Genomic DNA, 20,730 nt, shown 5'->3' with positions numbered 1-20,730 from the left:
CTTCCACAAATACAGTGAAAAATTATTTTCCAGCACTGTAAATTTAATCTCTCCTACAGAGGAATGCTTTCGAGAGACTATACGTGTGTTTGAACCTTCTGAAAAAAGCTTGTAAATTCACCTTGTTTTAAAAGGTTACATTCCTTCCATGTAATTACACAGTGAGTAGAAAGAAAAGGACAACGACTGAAACCAGCAGACTACCAGTGCACGTGCAGCCTGCAGGGACTGACTCAGTGCCCTCCACACATTTCTACCTCACTTTCAAAAGGGTGAGAACTCACTCATCTCATGTGTGCAGAGTGATTCACAGCTCTGGGGTTGTCACGCTGTGGACCTGAACTCTGTTGCCAGCAAAAAAATCAGCACCTTGGACAGCTACGCATTAGCCAGCAGAGATCCAGCAGAGGGGGAAAATATAGGACAATGAGACTACACTGTAAAAAACGACACTGTACATTCACAGTCAATCACCGGCTATGAATGACTGAACATTCACAGTATCTTTTTTAGAGTAAAACACTGTAAAGTGACAGCTTGATGAGCTGAAACTAATGACTGAGTAAATGAACTCATGAGGAAAATTTTGACTGTTCTGAATCAAGTTAGTGTAGAAGCACATTTTCCCATAGATTCCATACAAACTGGAAGAGTATATCCATTTTTATAGTTATGTCATATTTTCCATTAGTAAACATCTTACTTTAAGCTCATAGTATTTTTGTTTATAAACACTACATTTAACTGTAAGGATTATATATAAAAAGACATTTCCTGCAACGGGCACACCAATACTATCCTTCCGCACAATACAACATACATATGTTGTATTACATTGTGAATTATCACAGGTAAACACTGTGGAATGATAATGGTGTAAATGATTGTGAAATTTACATTTAAACCATGTGAAATCATGGAAAACAATGACAGTGTAGAAGAGTAGAAGACTTGGGGACTGACCCACTGGGAAGCCTTTCACAGAGCACAAGGAGCCAATGTCAGTATTAGCGTTAGTTCAGTTCATCCACATCCACACACAGGACGAGAGACGGGTGACTGTGTGAATGTATCATGATCATTCAGCCATTTATGCAGAAACACTCACTGGAACAGCAGTCTGTGCTCTATTTCATGTGAAACAATCTTTTAATAAGGGGCATCGCTCATTTTCTTCACTGCAGATCACATTTTTTTCCACATTCCTCAGTCAGCAAAGCAGTGCAGTCGATTCCTTAACTAACAGCAGTTCATCTTCCCTGCAAGATCCTCATACTCATATTTATCAGTCTGCACATCTCAAATCCCAGCACTGCTCCATGTTTTCAGAGAGAATTTACGACTCTATACTAACGTCCATGTTTTTTACTGCTTATCCATCACACTAGTGTTTTAATTACTACTCTGACACTCTGTCTTTTTCTTCTGGGGAAATATGATGCCACATTCTTCAATCTATGCACCTCTCTTGAGGCCAAATAGCACATAAAGCTACAACCTTCACTTCAGAGATATTTCGACATACTTGTCCCAGCTGAGAGAAATATCGACCCTCTGCATCAAATGCTAGTGTTGTGTGTATCACCAGGCTAGGGATATTCTGAACAGGGAGGAGAAGGTGGACAGAGAAACCATTAAAATAAAGGAGGGGGCAACAGTAGCTATAATAAGAAGAAGAAACAACAAACAAAAACCTTCTCATCAATCATTCTTGGGCCTGCCTCTTTTCAGTGGAGAGAGGGAAGGCACTGTGTGGCGTTTTTTTTTTTTTCATTTTTACCCAGGCTCTCACACACACACACACACACACACACCCGCACATTAAGAAGTCCCACCACAGCATCCATAAATAATCATGCACAGTCTTGACAAAATTTACCTCAAGCTCGAGATCTTGACAAAGTGCTTCAGTGAAAATTTAATGGCGCCATTTTGCCGCACTGTATTGCTCCACTCTATAGCATACATACGTCGCACATCTTCCAAAGACACTTCATATTGAAAAAGCAAAACAACACGATTCTCCCTGGCAACGGCTCGTTCATCATTTCACACACTTTATCTTTTTTTTTTCCTTTTTCAATTTTACATCTTACATAAAGATTTGATTCTTAAAATACAGCACTTTAAGAGAATAAAAGCAACATTTCCATTTTGCAGGGGGCATCGTTGGTAAATCAGGTGAGTGCAAAGGCACTTTCTGGAGAAAGTATAATACGATTTTGCCGCTTGTTGAAATTCAAAATATTTTCTTTGATGGTGTAGCACTCAAAGTTTATGACTGCGTGCTAGATATGTACAGGAATGTCGATCCGTAGCATTTCCTCTTGTACAAACATTAGTGATTTCATCCTTTGTTCTGTTTTTCTTTGTTCACAGGGAAAAATAAAATACAGTTTAATGAAAAGCACAAAGCTGTACTTGTACACAGTCTGCCCATTATATACCTGCTGTCGTCAAAGTCTTTTATAGAATTCAATTTTTCAGAAAGAAGAAATAATTTATACCTTCCAGAAGGAAAAAATAGAACTGCATAATAATATATTTCTTATACTCCTTTTATACATTTTAGAAAATCAAAATCAAAAGAAGAAAATGAGGGCAGAAAAAAAAGTCATCAAATGCTTGAGTTCACCTCCAGTCAATCATGTAGGATTGAACACAGATAAGATATATATATAGAGAGGGCTATTATTAGAGTAACTGCATCATATTATGAATGAGAGGGATGGGGGTGTTGTTGCTATCTTACAGTTGGCTCATCGCAGTCTGTTTCTCTAGAACCTCCAAGTAGTCTGGTTCTGTTTTTAGCTTCCCGGGGAGCAGAAGTGGGTGCTCATTGTTTCTGGGCGTGTGTTCGGAGCCGTAGTATTTCCTGGGCGTACCATACAGCACAGTTTTGTTCAACTGCTCTTGGTTGGCGACATACCTTCGGGCTGCAGCAACCTCATAAGGGGGAACGATACATGGTCTCTTGGGTAAAGTGCAAAAGTTGTAATTGAAAGGAGGGATGCCTGCAGCTGTGGGAAGATCCTTGTTGGGCCTCTCCCCAATGTTTTGATAAAGCACCTCAGGAGGCTCAGGGGAGGTCAAACCTAACGTTGTTGGTGATTTATCCATAAAATCCACTGTGCTTATGGTGTAAGCTCCTGGGCTGCAATTGACAATATCCTCTTTCTTTGCATCCAAGGGCCCAAAGCTAAGCTCCTTCAGGTTTCGGTAGTAAGCCACCTGTTCACCATCCTTTTGCATGTATATAGGGTTTTGGCACATGGAGCCCACAGGCGGCGGGATGTAGTTATACATGTGGCTTTCAGAGCTTTTGTCTTGAGTGGGTTCTGGAGTGTAGGAACCATATTGCACTTGAAAAGAGTTGAGATCTAAGTTGTTGGCGCCTGTGGGCACGTGTTCTACACCTTTGCGCCGCTTAAGAACAAACACAAAGAGGCCTGCTCCGAAGCATACAGATAGGATGAAAACAACAAGAAGCCCGAGAATGAGGACTGAGAGTGGGACCTCAGGGTGTAAGTCTGGGGTGTGTAGTCTGGATTCAGTGGGGATTACAGAGCTAAAAGAAGAGGAGGGAGAAGAAGAAGAGGGAGAAGAAGAGGGGGTGGTAGCTTCGGTGCTGGGGCTCATTAAAGTGGGGTTTTTTGTAGGGGGTGCATGTTGGGGTGGGGGCATCTCACTCGGCTCAGGGCATATGGCCTCATTGCGGAGCGAGCGCAGCAGGCGACCCGCGTGTTTTGAGGGTGAGTCACAGGTGATTTCATTCACCACCACACTTGTGCTGGACAGCTCCATCCAGTTTTTGAGTGCCACTATGTCGCAGGTGCAGTCCCAGGGGTTTTCCTGCAGGTCGATCTGGATGAAGGCTGAAAGCTGGTCGAGCACACCTTTGACTGGAAGGTAAGAGAAGTGATTATTCCGCAGGTTGAGTCTGGTCAGCATGGTTCCCCCGAAAACATTGTCGGGGAGTGACCTTAACAGGTTGTTGTTGAGAAACAGCAGCTGGAGGTTGTGCAGAGCGTTGAATGTGTGTGGTAGAATGTCTTTGATGATGTTATATTCCAAATACAGATACTGGAGCGACTGCAGGCCAGCGAACAGTGACTGAGAAAGGGTATCAATATAATTTCCATTAAGATAGAGGCGTCTGAGATTTGTTAGGTTCTCAAACACCCCCTCCTGAATCACTGCAATTCTGTTGTTTCCTAAATGCAGCAGCTCCAGTGAGCTGTACTCTGTCAGATCTGTTCTGTAAATAATCTGCAAGTAGTTACCAGTCAGGTGCAGTTTCTTTGGGTAGGAGGGCTTGGGGTTGAGCTCGCTGATATTATGCAGCTTCCTCTCCTGGCAGTTGATGTTCAGTCCACTGTCAGGGTTTTGTGATGTGCACACGCACACGCTGGGACACAGCATGGGCACAGGAGAGCGTGTCTGATAAACCATGATGGGCCCAAAGACGTGTTTGTCCTTTGAGATGCGAGGGGTGGGCTTGTTGCGTATTCTGGGTGGGCGGGAAGCTTTTGGAGCACGGGTGGGGGTGATCATGCCAGGGTGGTATGTTGGGGAAAGGGCTCCTTGAAAGTGAGAGTCAGAGGGGGGGTGGGCACGCTCACCAGCATTCCTGCGAGGACACAGGTCCTGCTTTATGAGCTGCGTGATGTCTTTACCGTGCAGCCTGAAGGGCGTCTCACACACAATGTCCCCAACAAAAACAGAGATAGTGTCCAACCATGATTTCAGAGGAATCAGATCACAGGTGCAGTTCCACGGGTTCTCCTCCAGCTGAATTTCCATAATGCCACCAATGTGCTCCAGGACGCCAGCAAATGGAAGCATCTTGAGTCGGTTCCCACGTAAATCCAAGTGTGTGAGCAGCACAAAGCGGAAAATATTAGGTGGCAAAGACAACAAAAGATTATCGTTAAGGATCAGCACTTTGAGTTTATTTACCTTACTGAAAGCACCTGGCTCTATGGTACTGATGTAATTATAGTCTGCCTGTAAATACTCCAAACTCTCCAGTCCTGCAAATGAGTCCTCTTTAATCACCTCCAGGTTGTTGTTGTTCAAATGGAGCCGCTTTAGGAAGCGAAGCCCGTTGAAAGCGCCAGTTCGGATTTCCTGCAAGCCGTTGTTTCCCAGATGCAGTGAGCTGACATTGCCATAAGTGACAAACTCATTGGCACTGAGCCGTGACAGGAAGTTGCCATTTAGAAAAAGCTGGGAGATTTTATTGGGGGGAGCCTGGAACTGAGTAACGGTGGTAAATCCCTTATTCTCGCAGTTGATGTTGAGGATGTTCTCCCGCTCCTCGCAGGCGCAGCGGATCTTGCAGATGTCTTTTGAGGCTGAAGTTTTGCGGCTCTCCGTTTCAGACGGAGACAGGCTGGTGACCGTGAGGACGCTCAGCAAGAGGACGCCGCTCAGCATTTTTGCAGGCAAAAATATAGATCCAGCATTTAACTTTGCAGCGCGAGTCTTGGGTGGGAAGAAAAAAAAAAAAGGAGCGGAGTGAGTTTTCACAGCGCAGAGAGAGAGAGAGAGAGAGAGACGGTCACACACAAACACCCTCACAAAGGGAGCACACACACAGCACCGCGGCGATTTGGTGTTAAAATGCAACCGTGACGCACAAGAATTGCGCAAATCTCTCCATTGACCTTCACTTAAAAATCCCCCAAAAATCTAAAAATGTCCGTAAAGAAGAGGGAATTTAAAGAAAAAAAAAATGTGTGAAGGAAAAACCGAAATGGCCACCGGTGATCACCGGGATCCTGTTTGGCGGAGGTCCATTGTCAGAAGCAGAGAAAAAAAACGGGCAGGAGAAAAATCTGCTCACTGCAACAGAGCGCCGTCTCCCTCACAGAGAGCGCTGATTTATTCAACCGCTTCATGCAGAGCACCAGCAGCTGCAGCCAAACATTCACACACAGACCCGCGCTGCCAAACGCTCCCTCCCTCCACACCCACACCTAAACGCTGCTTCATTCTTTTTAGTCCAAGCAGAGGAGAAAGAAAGAAAGAAAAAAAAAAAAACTCCTTCTTAGTAAAGATCCAGATATAATGCGCAAAGATGCACCATGACGCACGGACACTTTCCTTGTCTTTTCTCCTTCAGCAGCAGGAAGAGGGAGACAAGTGAACAGGATCTTTGAAAATAGGAGAAAAGGGAGTGCGGTGACGGAGAGGTGAGATATATTATAGTCCTGGAGCCGAGGCATAAGTATATTCAGCACAAAAAAAAACACTGTGCCACTGTGCTGTTTCTCTGTACTCCTCCGCTCTGCTCAGGAAGAGCAGCACTGAGTCGATCCCTCTCTCTCTCTCCTCTCTCTCGCTCTCTTCCCCCTCCCTCTCTCTCTCTCTGTGTTGAGGGAATTGGATGGCGTGTCATTGACGTAACGGCCACCGTAGCTCCTCTCTCTTTCTCTCTCTCTCTGACACACACACACACACATACACAGAGTCTTGACAGAGAAATGAATTTATACCAATTCGCTTTATCAATTGATTAAAATTAATCTTAAAGAAAAAACAACCTCGAGGTCAATATTTCAAAAGGCTTCCATAAAATGTCCCTGCTTTGGTTACATTGTAACTGGACCAGACCCATCCTGACCCGGTCTTGACACGGCTTATGTGCATGAGAAGATAAATGTCTCACTCGTAGCACATTCTATGGGTCACTGTCTTTTTTCCAGTGTTATGTGCAATTAACTCAAACTGTGAGTCTCACTATAACAACATTTGTCTGCTGATTTTTTTTATAATAACCCAGCAATTTTTGAGCTAAAATATTTTGAATCGACTATTTACTTATAATACTTATTTATTATAATCATTGATCTGTTTGGTTTGAAATGGGAGAAACTGTGAAAAGAAAAGCAGAATACTAAAATATGATATTCTGCTTCACAGGTGTGAATTATTAGTATTATATATATATGTATATATATATATATATATACATATATATATACATATATACAAAATATATACAAATATGTTATTTTGTTTCCATTTCTTGTTTATAACCCTACTTGAAACCCTGCTGACTCACAGAAACTCAGCAGTTAAGATTCAACAAAAGCATCTGCTTCACCAGCAGGAGAAAAGAATGTGATGAATGTACACCTGCAAAGCCGTAATGTGTCACTATGATGCAACTGCGTTGCTACAGTGACAAAGCTACGTGTGGATGTCTCTCTGATCGTCAATCTTTTTATTTATCTGTTTTTTACCCTTGACTCCACTAGGAGGCAGAAAAGACCTCTTATCAGAATCCCAGCGTTTGTCATTATTCCCCCATTGAGTCTGTCTTTCTCTCATACTGACACACATTTATCTTGTCAGTTTAAAGACGTGCTGTCGCTATCAGATAGTGAATGTAGACACTTAACGCTCAGAAAGCTTTGATATAATAGAGCCGTTTCCACTGCAAAATGAAAAAGTGACAGGTGAGCAATATGACAACAGGAAATAATATATCTGTATGTATTGTAAAAGACTACAAGAGCAAGTAATTGATTGATAAATGAATTGCCTATGATTTTGTTCATGAACGAATGGTTTAAGTGAGTTTTTTATAAAGTAACACAAACTCTCTACTTTCAGCTTCTTCTTCTTGTTTTCACTCTTCTTACAGTAAACTAGTATCTTTGGTTTGTTTGGGGATGTTGAAAGACATTTTAAGGCATTTTTCTACATTTTATGTACAAAACAACACATCGATCAAGTGAGAAAACTATGACAGATTAATCAATAAAAAAGATTTTCGATACAGGGCTTTAGATGACAGTAACACCAGTCCTTACTGTTACTCAGTTATTGTAACATTATGTTAATATTCAGCGTTCAAGGTGTAACACGCAAAAAAACAACAAAAAAAAACAGGAAATTAATTCATTAACTATGTATAAATATGCGACATCACACTTGTTTTGGTAGCTAACCCAGGGGCCAGTTGCATTTGAGTACTGTAGGAAATGCCCGACCCTATCACAAGACAGGTTCATTTAAACTCTATCCGTCATACTCAAACTCTTAATCTTAGGTTTTTCACATGGACACAGAAAGAGACGATAAGAAGAGCTATACTCAGTTATGTCAGAAAGTAGTTCAAAGCGTCCAGCTGAAGGTGACTCTTCTGATTTATTTCCCAAGAAAACACATTATTTGGCCAAAAAAGCTTCAGAGCTTGAACATATACAGGGACAAATTTTCAAAAGCTTTCCGATCTCTTCAAAACTAGTTTCCTTCCAACAGCATTATCTGTCATATTTTCAGAAAATATTAATGCCTGCACAAACGCCAGACTGTTGCACTTACTACCCTGCAAGCTCCACAACTTATCTTGCTGGACTTGAACTTCACCCTTGTACCGTCAGTGTTGTGGTCAGCATGTGGTTTGTCTTCCATGATGTTAAATTAGAAAAGGTTAGGGTTTGAGTTCTTCAAGCCAGACCTCTTAGAGCTGCAACTTCTTTTCTGCTCCAGCTGATCACAGCCCTCTAGAATGTACCACAAACTTACAAAACAAAAAAAAAATGATTAAATGAATGTAACAAAAACTAATGTTGAAAACTTGACAAGTTGACACAACAAGTAAAATGGTCAACTTCTAATAAAATGCTAATAAAAATGTGTATAACTTACAGGTATCAATACTTTGTATATAATTAACCAGTGGTGGCCGCCCATAGGATGTCTCACATGAAGAAGAAGAGGAAGAATACAGGAATCATCTACAATCATTTATTGAAACAAGGAAAATTTAAATAAACAAGCTATATATTATATAGTCTGTGACGACCATGTGTAATCTGCATTCAAGTGTAGTTTAAAAACGTTCACTCACTCGTTTACAGTAAGGACTGTTCAAGTCACATATTTACTGTTCCTTGAGGACACACAGCTCTTTACTATAGACTTTGTCTCATTTTAGAGAGAATGCACACAAACACGCCCTTACAATGCAAAAGATGTGAAAACTCTTGGGCGAACAATTTAGCGCCCAAAGACTGCCCAGAGCCGAAAAGTTGTTTTGCTTTTAGCTACAGTGAGCAATGGCGTCCGAGAGAGAAAGACTGTGGAGGCGGAACAACATTGAAACAGTGGCCGTTTCTCACTTTTCTGTGTCACGGAACGCAGTTTTAAGATAATTTGAAGCGAGAAATCGGCCATTCACAGTCTAAACATGTGCTGTGTGTATTAAGATATGACGTATTATAGTTTGGCAGCTCACAAGGTGGTGTAACGTTACTTTGCTTCTCACTGTGGTGGTGGCTCTATCTCAAAGTTGTTACCTACCATCGTCATGTCTACGATCTCGTTCTGTGCCCCGTACCTACGTAGTGGCGTAAGTCACCAACCAGTGACTTTTTTAAAGATAACACAACCTATTTCTAAAAAAAAAGAAAGAAGAAAAAGAACAAGTCCTACTTTCTGTCAACCGGTGCGAATCGTCACGCATTTGTACCGATTTTTAATCGTGTCACGATGCATCGTTACATCCCTAGACATCAGGTCCATTGTGACCAACACCCCTCCTCGCTTCCAGCAGCTGGAAACACAAGTAGTACAATTAGTGCTGCTCTATGTGTGTATATACACGCACACATACACACACATGTATGTATGTATGTATGTATGTATGTATGCACACATGTATGTCCAATGAACCAGTTAGTTTTGTAAAATGTCACACTCAGTACTTAGTAGGGCTGCCGCGATTAGTCGAGTAGTCACGATTATGTCAACTATTAAAGCGGAACTAGACCGGAAGTTCCTATTATCGCTGTTTTTTTTGGTATGTATCTGCGTCATTACCTTGTTTATGAAGCCTGACGGTTCAAAACAAACAGTTCAGCCATTGCTGAGAACGTTGTGTTTTATTGTAATCTCGGGGCTCAACGAGATCACTGAAAATCCCGCAATAGTTACGTAAGCAGCGGTTCTCCTGAACAACCGATCGTCCTGCTCAGGGCGGTAGTCCGGGCACATCCGGTTACGTACATTGAACCGCAGAAGAAGAATAACGTCCGTTGTGGAGGTGTTTCACGAGCAACAGTGTCTTCTGACTCTGGGTCTGACTCCGGTTTAAAGTCATAAAAGGGACTGCGGCGGGGAGTCGTGACGAAGCTATTTTTAAACACTGTTAAAACAATGTTTTGATAATGAGGAGCAGTGCATCCGCCGTTCCAGAGGAGGGCGCTGCGCTTCTGAGAACGGATGTGCTGGATAGTACTGGTCAATCACAAGACTCTGTCTTCTGGGGGTGAAAGTTCACTCTGAAATCTCGCAGCGAAAAATCACTGTCAGAAAAGAGGATTTCTATCGGCTATTTTACAGAAACTAGGAGGTTTTTGACCATAAAAACAAGTTAATATATGTAAGTAGACCTCCATAACTAACATTTATGTGCAACAGGACCACTCTATGTGACCTTTAAAAACGATAAAACTAAAAAAATTGTCGCCGCGACTTTGTTTTCTCTATCATAACTGTTGCGGCACCTTCCACTGCCGCGTCTGCCTCTCTGTCCTTGACACGCATGCGCATGCGCAGAAGTGGTAGTCGGGGTCAGCCGTGATGTCACCGGAGGTAATATATTTAATGTTGATGAATCAAATTGTTTAATTGATTCTTGTTATTTGATTTAATAAATTGTTACTTTTGTTCACTTAAAGGAACCGTCTGTGTCTTTTGTACATGAATATTGTGACAAACAAGGGTTGAGAGAGTCAGTGCTCGGATTCATACCTTCACTACTGTTCAATTGGGATATCTTTGATATACTCAATTACAGTGATTATTTAGACTGATTTTGAAAGGCATAGATTGATTGTCTTTTCCCTGATTTCAGGGTGGTGACCCGATCTAAAGTTAATTAATTATTATAATTAATTAATTGATGTTTATTACTTTTATTTTATAAATCAAATTATTGCCACTATTGTTGAACCACAACATAATGGTGCCCCGTGCAAGGGTGTTAAGAAAATTAATCAAATAATTATTAAAAATATAATTAACCATTTCCTCACCAATTATAAGGCTGGATCACAAAAACAGCTATTGTCTGAATTCTCAATAGATTGTGTATTAATCTGCTGAGTATGTGTGTGGGTGTGGTGCAGTAGGTTCCTCTGATCTCACAAGTTGGTTTGGCTTGTCAGCAGGAGTCATCCTCTCCGACAACCCCCAATGAGTTGCTCCTGAACCTGTTTTTTTTGTTGTTGTTGTGGCATGGTTTCAGCTTCCCTTCTTTTGCTTCCTTTGTCTCTGTGTTGTATGGTGGTGGAGCTGAACGATTAATGGGTGGGTTTGCCGTCGAGGTCTGGATCCAGCTTCTAAACCGCCAACTGTGAAAACTAAGAAGAAGTCTGCAAGTCTGGTGTTCTTTGTGTGTGTGAAATGTGCTTTTCAAAGGGAGTTGTTTCTGCTTCCCCTTTTATTTTGTTTGTTTCCCCTCAATTTTTTTTCTTCTAATATTGATATATTTCTTAAATCGAGGGATTCCCTATTGGGAATACAAACTCTGCTATCCAGACATTTAAATATGTTAAACCTTTTTTCTTTTTTCCCATATTTCCTTCTCATTACATCCACAATCGTACCCGCCGGAGGTCCAAGCTCAATGGAACTTTGTATTGTAATAGTTGTGCACAGACGTCTCTGTAAGGGTAGTTTTTAAGGGACAAGGACCAAGACCTGGTTATTTCTGTTTTATGACACAAAACAACAAAAACCCAATCGCTTTGTCTGTGCTACAAACGAACGAAAAAGCAAAATCACTTATTTTTAAGGTTTTACAAGTGATTTAAAAATAAACACAGAGACTGCTTCCAGTAAGCTCCACCCTTCACTTAGCCCTAGCTCTACCCTGTCCGAATATGGTATCTTCGAGTTTAAGAAAACAGGATGGTGCTGGTCAAACCGCACATCTGGAGGCTTTACAGCAGAAGTAACTAACCAGTGGGTGATTTATTTTTGTGTTGATACTTGACAAACATAACACTGCTACTATCTCACTCTCATAAGCAATGATAAAATAGTTTTCTGCAGTGGGCCATTTTCCTTCAATTTGCTTTTAAGCATTGCACTTTTTCTCTCTCAATAATAAGGGCTGTTTTGGTGGAAGGAAAAACAACCACACTGTCAGCTAATAAATTCAAATCTTTATTTTTCTCCAGTGGCAATTTAATGGCTCACAGAGCAGTCATAAAAATCAGCTATGATTAAGAAAAACACAGAGCATAGCTATGGAATATGAAAAACAAGTAGAACAACAGTACAATGTGAATAATAATCAGAATAACAAAGCAACAATAACAAATGAATGAATGAAAACTGGGCAGAATAAGCAGTTAGATATATATTCCTCTAACCGTGCACCTTCATGTCATTGTTACTATCACTATAGTATACAGTGGTATGCAAAAGTTTGGGCACCCCTGTAAATTTTCATGATTTTCCTTTATAAATCATTGGTTGTTTGGATAAGAAATTTCAGTTAAATATATCATATTGGGGACAAGTACAGTGATATATGAGAAGTGAAATAAAGTTTATATGACTTACAGAAAGTGTGCAAAAATTATTTAAACAAAATTAGGCATGTGCATAAGTTTAGGCACCTAGAAAACCTTTGTGCATCCTCCTTTTGCAGAAATAACAGCCTCTAAACGCTTCCTATAGCTTCCAATTAGAGTCTGGATTCTGGTGGAAGGTATTTTGGACCATTCTTCTTTACAAAACATCTCCAGTTCAGTCAAGTTTGATGGTTTCCAAGCATGGACAGCAAGCTTTAAATCACACCAAATAATATTCAATAATATTCAGGTCTGGGGACTGAGATGGCCATTCCAGAACATTGTATTTGTTCCTCTGCATGAATGCCATAGTAGATTTTGAGCAGTGCTTTGGGTCGTTGTCCTGTTGAAAGATCCAGCCCCGGCACAACTTCATCTTTGTCACTGATTCCTGGACATTGTTCTCCAGAATCTGCTGATAGTGAGTGGAATCCATGTGACCCTCAACTTTAACAAGCTTTCCAGTCCCTGCACTGGCCACATATCCCCACAGAATGATGGAACCGCCACCAAATTTTACTGTAGGTAGCAAATGTATTTTTCTTGGAAAGCTGTGTTCTTTTTCTGCCATGCATAACGCCCTTATTTTGCCCTTTACTCTTCCATACAGCATCTCCTTGTGTAAAGTGCGCTGAATAGTTGAACGACGCACAGTGACACCATCTGCAGCAAGATGATGTTGTAGGTCTTTGGAGCTGGTCTGTGGGTTGACTGTGACTGGTCTCACCATCCTTCACTCTGCTTATCTAAGATATTTCTTGGTCTGCCACTTCGGGCCTTAACTAGAACTGTGCCTGTGGTCTTCCAATTCCTCACAATGTTCCTCACAGTTGAAATTGAGAGCTTAAATCTCTGAGATAGCTTCCTGTATCCTTCCCCTAAACCATGATGTTGAACAATAATTGTTTTCAGGTCATTTGAGAGTTGTTTTGAGGCTCCCATGTTGCCACTCTTCAGAGAAGAGGCAAAGAGGAGAAACAATTACAATTGGCCTCCTTAAATACCCTTTCTCATGATTGGATTCACCTGTGTATGGAGGTCACGGATCACTGAGGTTATCTAACCAATTTTCAATTCCAATAGTTAGTGCTGAAGGTATTGAAATTAATAAAATGACAAGGGTGCCTAAATTTATGCACGTCTAATTTTGTCTAAATAATTCTTTATTTCCTTAAATCATATATAACTCAAATTCACTTCTCAAATATCACTGTGTTGGTCTCCTATATGATCTATTTAACATAAATTTCTTATCCAAACAACCAATGATTTATAAAGGAAAATCGTGAAAATTTGCTTAACTTTTGCACACCAGTGTATATTGTGCTGAATTATTCAGGCACACTGGTTTTTATTCCATGTTATCATATTTGTACAGCTGAAACATATTTTTGTGAAATATGCTATGACAGGAGGATGAAAATGGGACAGGGCAGCACAGCTATTAGGCCTTTTTTATTTCCCTCACTGGAAAGGTCATCTCTGTCCCGATGGATCAATTGTTCAAGAGCATAAAGTTCACCATAACAAGATGAAATTGAACGTTTCTGCTGTGATATTTTGCTGATTAAAATGCTAGTTAGATATATTTGTTAAATTGCTGCCAAACAGTAGTCAATAAAAATATTTATTGTAATTATATCTATCGATGTTTTAGCCAATGAAGTGTGAATTTAAGCAGACAAACCTTAAAGTGGCATTTCTAAAAATGCAAGATAAAATTTTTGCTATTCCATTTCATTTCTATTCCGTTTTTCACATTTGTCTCTGTCAGTGTATTCTTCTGTGCAGTGAGGTGAACAAAATGTCGAATTATGGAGCTGATGTGCTGCAGAAACACTTGAAAATGATGAAAAACAGAGGGAGATTGAAGGATTGCTGTAGTAATGGTTTTGACATATAATGAGAGTAGCAGGCATGCTGGGGCTTAGTGTGTGAATGTCACAGTGGATCAGGTTTCATAAATTGCTCAGAAGAATGATGTTTGGAAAAGAGAGTCTTTGCTCACAAGTCACAAGTTAATCAGACAAAGATTTCAAACTTGACCCAGGATATAAGTGGAAATACATGTGACTAAGTATACAACATCTTAAGAATGTGTTTGAAGCGTTATCTTGCCTTTTACTCTCGAAAACCACAGTTTGTAAACTGCACACTCTTCCACACCAATGTCCATTGAGAATATCAATATTCTTATCTTGTATGGACAAATGAGCTGGTCTTAGCTGCCTCATTCAGTAAGTTTGTGTCAATTATGTAAATGTGTATGATGGATTTGAAACACAGCTTCTTTTTTAAAAAAAAAAACAAGAGATTTTAATTTACTGATGGAAGCTGCAGTCGTTCAACCAAGTCAAGCTGTGATGTAAAGTCACTGATTTTCTCTATTGACTTAAAGGTGAAGTAAGTAGTTTATAGTGCCATCTAGAGGAGAGATTTACAACAAAGAACTGCTCCTCTGCTCACCCCCTCTGTGACGGTCATGGCATGACCGCACAGAGCAGCCCTCCCCGCGGACGGTGACACACACACATACGCACACACACACACACACACACACACACACACACACACACACACACACACTCACTCATTCACAAAAAGGAAGACTTGAGCAGGTGCAGTGAGCACCTAGTAACGAAGAGCCGTCCAGAAACAAGTTCGCATTTATTTGGTTCCGACCCTAATTGGCCTAGTCCACGGCGATTATGACCATGGGGAGGAATGAGGTGGGTCTTGATCAAACCCCCTCTGTGCAGTGTCATTCCTACAACTTAGGAAAACAAACTGTATTGTGTTTATATTGTAAATCTGCCTATATGTATATTTAAGAACGTGTACGGTTGTTTCAGAGTCTGTCCTGTTATATATTTGTTAATTGATTGTTCCATGTTCCCTCTATTTGTAAATGGTGCTGGCCACCTGATATAACTTTGCTCGTCCAGTCTATGTGGTTAGTCTTGTCTATGTTGCGTGTCAAGCACTGTGACTCTGCGTACTATGTGGCTAGCAGATTGTCAATTTGGCCGACATTTGAATTTTTGTGATATTTTGATTTCTTTTGTTCCTTTTGTTTTTTTTCTGCTATTGCCTTATTTGAGTTTTGCCATGGACACCTAATGCTTGTTTTTCACCTTTCAAGCCAGAAATTAAATTCACTCTGACTCTGATATTTTTGGCTAAACCCACTTCCACTTGACAGCGCACCCTCGGCTACCTTCACACCCTCCCTTCCCTGAGCGCTACGGTATCCGCAGCTGGTCAAATGTCGTTCTCGTTGTCTTTCTCCGTGTCAGCAGATGAGGTAAGTGAGGTGAGGGAGAGGGCGAGCTACTGCGGCCGTAGCAGACGAAGCGGAGAGAGTGGAGGCGGGACTTCCGCTACAAGTAAAGAGATAAGATAAGATAAGATAGTCCTTTATTCCTCCCGCAGTGGGGAAATTTCCAGTGTTACAGCAGCAAGACAATAAAGATAAGGATAATAAATAATAGACATGCATTACCAAAAAGAAATAGAATATATAAAGTACAATATATAAAGATATTAACACTGACTATAAAAATAGGTTTAAAAATAGAATGTAGAATGTACATTACAACCGGTCTGCAGAATATACACAGTATGCACATGGTATTTACAGTGTAAGGAAACAAGGCTGAGCTATTAAATAAGGATATTAAATAAGGATATGGATATTGCACTGATGAGAAAACTACAGTATAAAAAATTTGACAGTATGAAAAATGAAAAAAAGAGACGCTTGATTTGTTCTCTCGCGTTTGTCCTTACAGGCTCCGGTAGAAACATGGCGTCTCGCTGCTAACAGTGGCTATGCAACCGCGGCCCATAGCTATGTAGTTATTTTACATGACTTTTTGAAACACTACAAAAATGAAACAAAAACTATTATACAGCGACTAGACAATGCAGGAGCACATAATATGTATAAAAAAATTGGATTTTGGGTTATATAAACCCATAAATACTACACAGTGTCCCTTTAAGTACAGGATTGAACGTTTCCAGAACAACACAAGCATCAACTTCCTGGTGAAAAAAGACTGTCTAACAGTGAGGTAAAGTGGCACCATGCTCTTAACAGACATAAAGGTCCATAGTGTACCACTTTGAAATTAAAATGGTTTTGTTTACCTTGCCTCAGTATAGGTCTTTTATATGTGCTTTAGGCAGAGACCTTGCTTTATGGTCATAGCCTTGTGCCATTATGTTTCTACAGCAGTCCAAAAGCATGTGTTTTGCAGTTCAAGTTCAAGTTCATAATAACGACATCCTTGCAGATCTTGTTTCCCGCCTGTCTAGTTAAGATAGTTTGACCAGTTATGCAGTGAGCACTGTTGACATGTGAGTGGATGCTAGTCTGACTGTGTGGCATTTGATTTGATTTTTTTTTGTAATAGATTTTTATTTTCATACACATAAAGTGTAATGGTAGTAGTGAAATGTATAGCCTGGTTTTTGTGATCGAAATTCACTTTGAGGGGTGCTAAGGCTCCCATTCATCTGCAGGCTCACCTTTTGATAAATCCAGTAATTGTGTGTCTGAGCCAGCTTTTCTTCTAGGCTCCCACATGGCAAGGAACTAATATGCTGTAATGAGACAGAGTGCTGGGGCAAAAGAATCAAATTCTCCTCTTGGTCCCAGACTGAATTTTGTTTAGCTCTCAGGCTAAAGAAATTGTTTGAGAGCCACAGTGTTAAGTGATAGAGATAGAATGCTCAGAGATAAGAAAATCTTATTCCTAACTCTTACTGCACTTCAGGTGATACTGAATATAAGACAGCCCCTCTAAAGGATTGATGAAGGATAACTGGTTTATAATTGGGTGTTTCACAAGATAAATATGTCAACAGTGATTTGCTTCTTGCCATATAGTGAGCCTGCAGTGGTTATATGACTGTCACTGTATGAATGACCTCTATTATGCATAAAACAACCAACATCCATAGTGGCAGCCATTTTGTCCGTTTGCCCTGATTATGGCCTTGAAGACTGAAAGTTGTTGGCATATTTTTTTTTTTTTACAGTTGATATGACTCAATAGCCATGTAATATTAAAGGCTATCAACTATCATATTGTACTGTCTTAAGTTGTCCCTTAAAAAAACACATAAGCCAATTTCCGGGACAGAAAGAGCTCACTTTTAGCAAACGATGGGAGCAAACAATAGAGCAAGCATGGTACAAATGAATGGCATAAACAAACAGTCGTTCTTGTTTTTTTTCCTAATGTATATAAGGAGAGATCTGGACAACAGAGTTGTTAGTTAATCTGGTGGCTAAGATGGAAGGTAACACATGCTCAAACTTGGCTATGGGGCTCTTTCTGCTCAAATACTACATCATACAAGGTTGTGAATTACTTGTGTAACCCATCTTCATAAATGCCTACTTTCTGTCCATTTATCTCAAGCAACAACTGATCTGAAATCCAAGGTATAGAGAAGCGTTTCCTGAAGAAAAAGTTGTGTGTGTTAGGGATGCAACAGTATTCGGTATTTTACCAAACCGTTTGGTACACCCTGTTCGGTTAATATACACAATGCTGCATGATTAGATCTACTCAGGAGCAGAGACATGAGCGCAGCTGCACACGCAGCGCTGCTCTGCTCATGCCAAGTTTGTAGCGGTACCGTCTCGGCTGTGTGAGATCATTTAGGATTCAGTGTAGACTGTGATGAGAATGAGAAAATGAATGTCAACAAACAAACCACAGTGTGCAAGCATCTGTGCGCAGTGCAGTGAAGTTGGTTTGAAGTTGGATATTGGACAGACACTCAGTCTACAGCGCCGTCCAGAGCAAGCGTCATCACCCGTCTCTTTCACTTGAAGCAGCATGGTGTATTTGTAGTTGCAGTTTCTGTAAGTGGGTTAAAATTGTGTTTATTTTTGTTGGATAGCGCTAAACTTTTAATTTGTGTGGGTTTCCTGTTTGCTGTTTCATTTGATCTGATTAGTGCACTATTGTTAAAAATCAAGTTTGTGGTTTGATTATATCAGTGCTTTTAATTATTTTTACAGTGCAATATTAAGATATCGAAACCGTACCGATACCGTGGCCCCACAACCGCGATACATACCGAACCGTCAGGAAACTGTACTGTTGCATCCCTAGTGTGTGTAAAGTTCAGTCTCAGTGCACATAACAACCATGGATATAAGAACTGGATAGAGTACCAGCCCTTTGGCTCCTTTAATACCTATGGAGCTGCTCACCCAGCGTGCGCAGTAGTGAGTCCCATAATGCCTCTTGGCTATGTGAACAAGCCGTCCGCATTATCGACTTGCTAGGCGCGTGCATAACAGTGAAAGGCATGATGAGAATACGCTAATGATGTGCACGAGCGAATTTCGTGACGACTCCAACGTCACGTTAGCTTCGGCTTTAAACCATGGATTTGTAAATAAATGGCAAACCCAACGATATCGAAGTATATAATTTAGTGCTGTCAAACAATTAAAATATTTAATTGCGATTAATCGCATTAAAGTCATAGTTAACTTGCGATTAATCGCAATAAATCTCACATTTTTATCTATTCTAAATGTCCCTTGATTTCTTTTTATAGCATTATTTTTCCTCATTTTAATACTCTTATCAACATAGAACAGTGGATTGGCTTGCTTTGTGTAAATGTTATTTGCATAGCTTTTCATATACTGTAGTGAAGGGCTGAACAATTAATCGAAATGTATCTAAATTGCAATACAACTTACTGCAATTTCAAGACACAATATTTATAATATAATGTTTGTTCAAGCCAAAATATAATTTTATGCTAAACCTGGTGTGTGTAACTCGTGTGAGTAGCTGTGCATGTGTGTGTGTGTGTGCTGTCGGACGTTCGCGTAATGTGACGTCAGAGAGGTGGCTAGGTGAACCAGGAAGTAATGTGTTCCGTGTGTTTACATTAGCGAGCCGCAGGTGAATATCTCCGTCACTCTGCATATTTGGAGTTATTCCTCTCATTGTGATAGAGCCGCACAATAATAAGAGAGGCTGTGTATCACCTCACAGTTCTGTGAATAAAGAACCGTTCTTCAACGCAGACGAAATCCCGTGGTTTAATGTGTTGTTGCCGTAACGAGCTAATCCGAGCTGAAGGAGCTAGCGGAGAAGCGCACAGCGCTCGCCATCCGCTCAAAATGGAACGTTTACTCTTACTTACCCGAGCCGACTACCTTTTGGTCATCTCACGCAGAGTGTCTGTTGTTTTGTTTAGAGTCTATCTAGATCCAGTGTGGTGTTGTAGTTGTTCTAACGTTATTAGTTGAGGCAACAGCATGTGAATAAAACTACAAAGTTTGAAAGAAAAATTGACGCCGTTAAAATGGGTTCACGTTAACGCGTTAATTAACCCATTTATCTGACAGCACTAATATAATTTTATAATTATTATTAGGAACAATAACAACGTGTTAAAAGAAGTTTTATAACTCACAAATCTTCCACTCAAACTGTTAATCTTCAACTCTAATTTATGTGTTCATCACATTTAACAGTGACTTTATAAATCGATAGTGACGATAAGACAAGCAGCCTCCCTGGGAATCAGTGGTGAAGTGACCGCAGGTCTCAGTGCATCACAGAGTCACAAAAAATATAAACAAAAAACCCTCTCATTGCATTCATTTATTCAAATTTCTCATAAAGTTTGCATATCATACGGTTCCCTGACGATAGTGTCGTTCCCGAGTTGCCACATTTGCTGTGCCTGTACACAGCTGTGACGTCACTCTGGGAAATAAAACTTGAGTGCCGCCATAGGAAGAGATGTCCGACACAAGAATCAAGCCGAACAATGCCGAACTGTAGATGAGTTAAAAATACTTAATAATCCAACGTGGGTTAATCTCCAACAACTGCTGCAACTGCTTTACAATTCACTAGTCACTGGTTTGTTTGTGTGTGTGTCACATGTAAAACAAAGTCACCACAGTTTCATGCAGCAGGTACTTTTTTGTAGTGGAAATGCTAAACCACGCCGTGCCATGCCAAGGCGAGGCGAGCCGGGACCATAGTGGAAAAGGGACGTAAGTGCACCCACTGCAGTGAGAACCAGTTTGACATGTGGGTGCTCACTCCCACTGAAAACATTTGCTCTAATT

The 20,730-nt window shown here is 40.5% G+C and overlaps 1 protein-coding gene across 1 annotated transcript; it reads right to left on the bottom strand.

The window, feature by feature from the left end:
- Positions 1–2,748: 2,748 nt before the first annotated feature.
- slitrk2 (SLIT and NTRK-like family, member 2) lies at positions 2,749–5,439 on the bottom strand (the record flags this gene model as incomplete). Its single annotated transcript, XM_083906464.1, has 1 exon — positions 2,749–5,439. One exon carries the CDS (start codon positions 5,437–5,439, stop codon positions 2,749–2,751), a length of 2,691 nt encoding a protein of 896 aa, XP_083762590.1.
- Between the last annotated feature and the right edge of the window lie 15,291 nt (positions 5,440–20,730).

This window comes from Microchirus variegatus (genome assembly GCF_963457635.1).
Source record: "Microchirus variegatus genome assembly, chromosome: 19".
NCBI classification, from domain to species: Eukaryota; Metazoa; Chordata; class Actinopteri; order Pleuronectiformes; family Soleidae; genus Microchirus; species Microchirus variegatus.
Note: the sequence above shows the minus strand (reverse complement) of the source record. Positions and strands in the feature narration are given on the sequence as shown.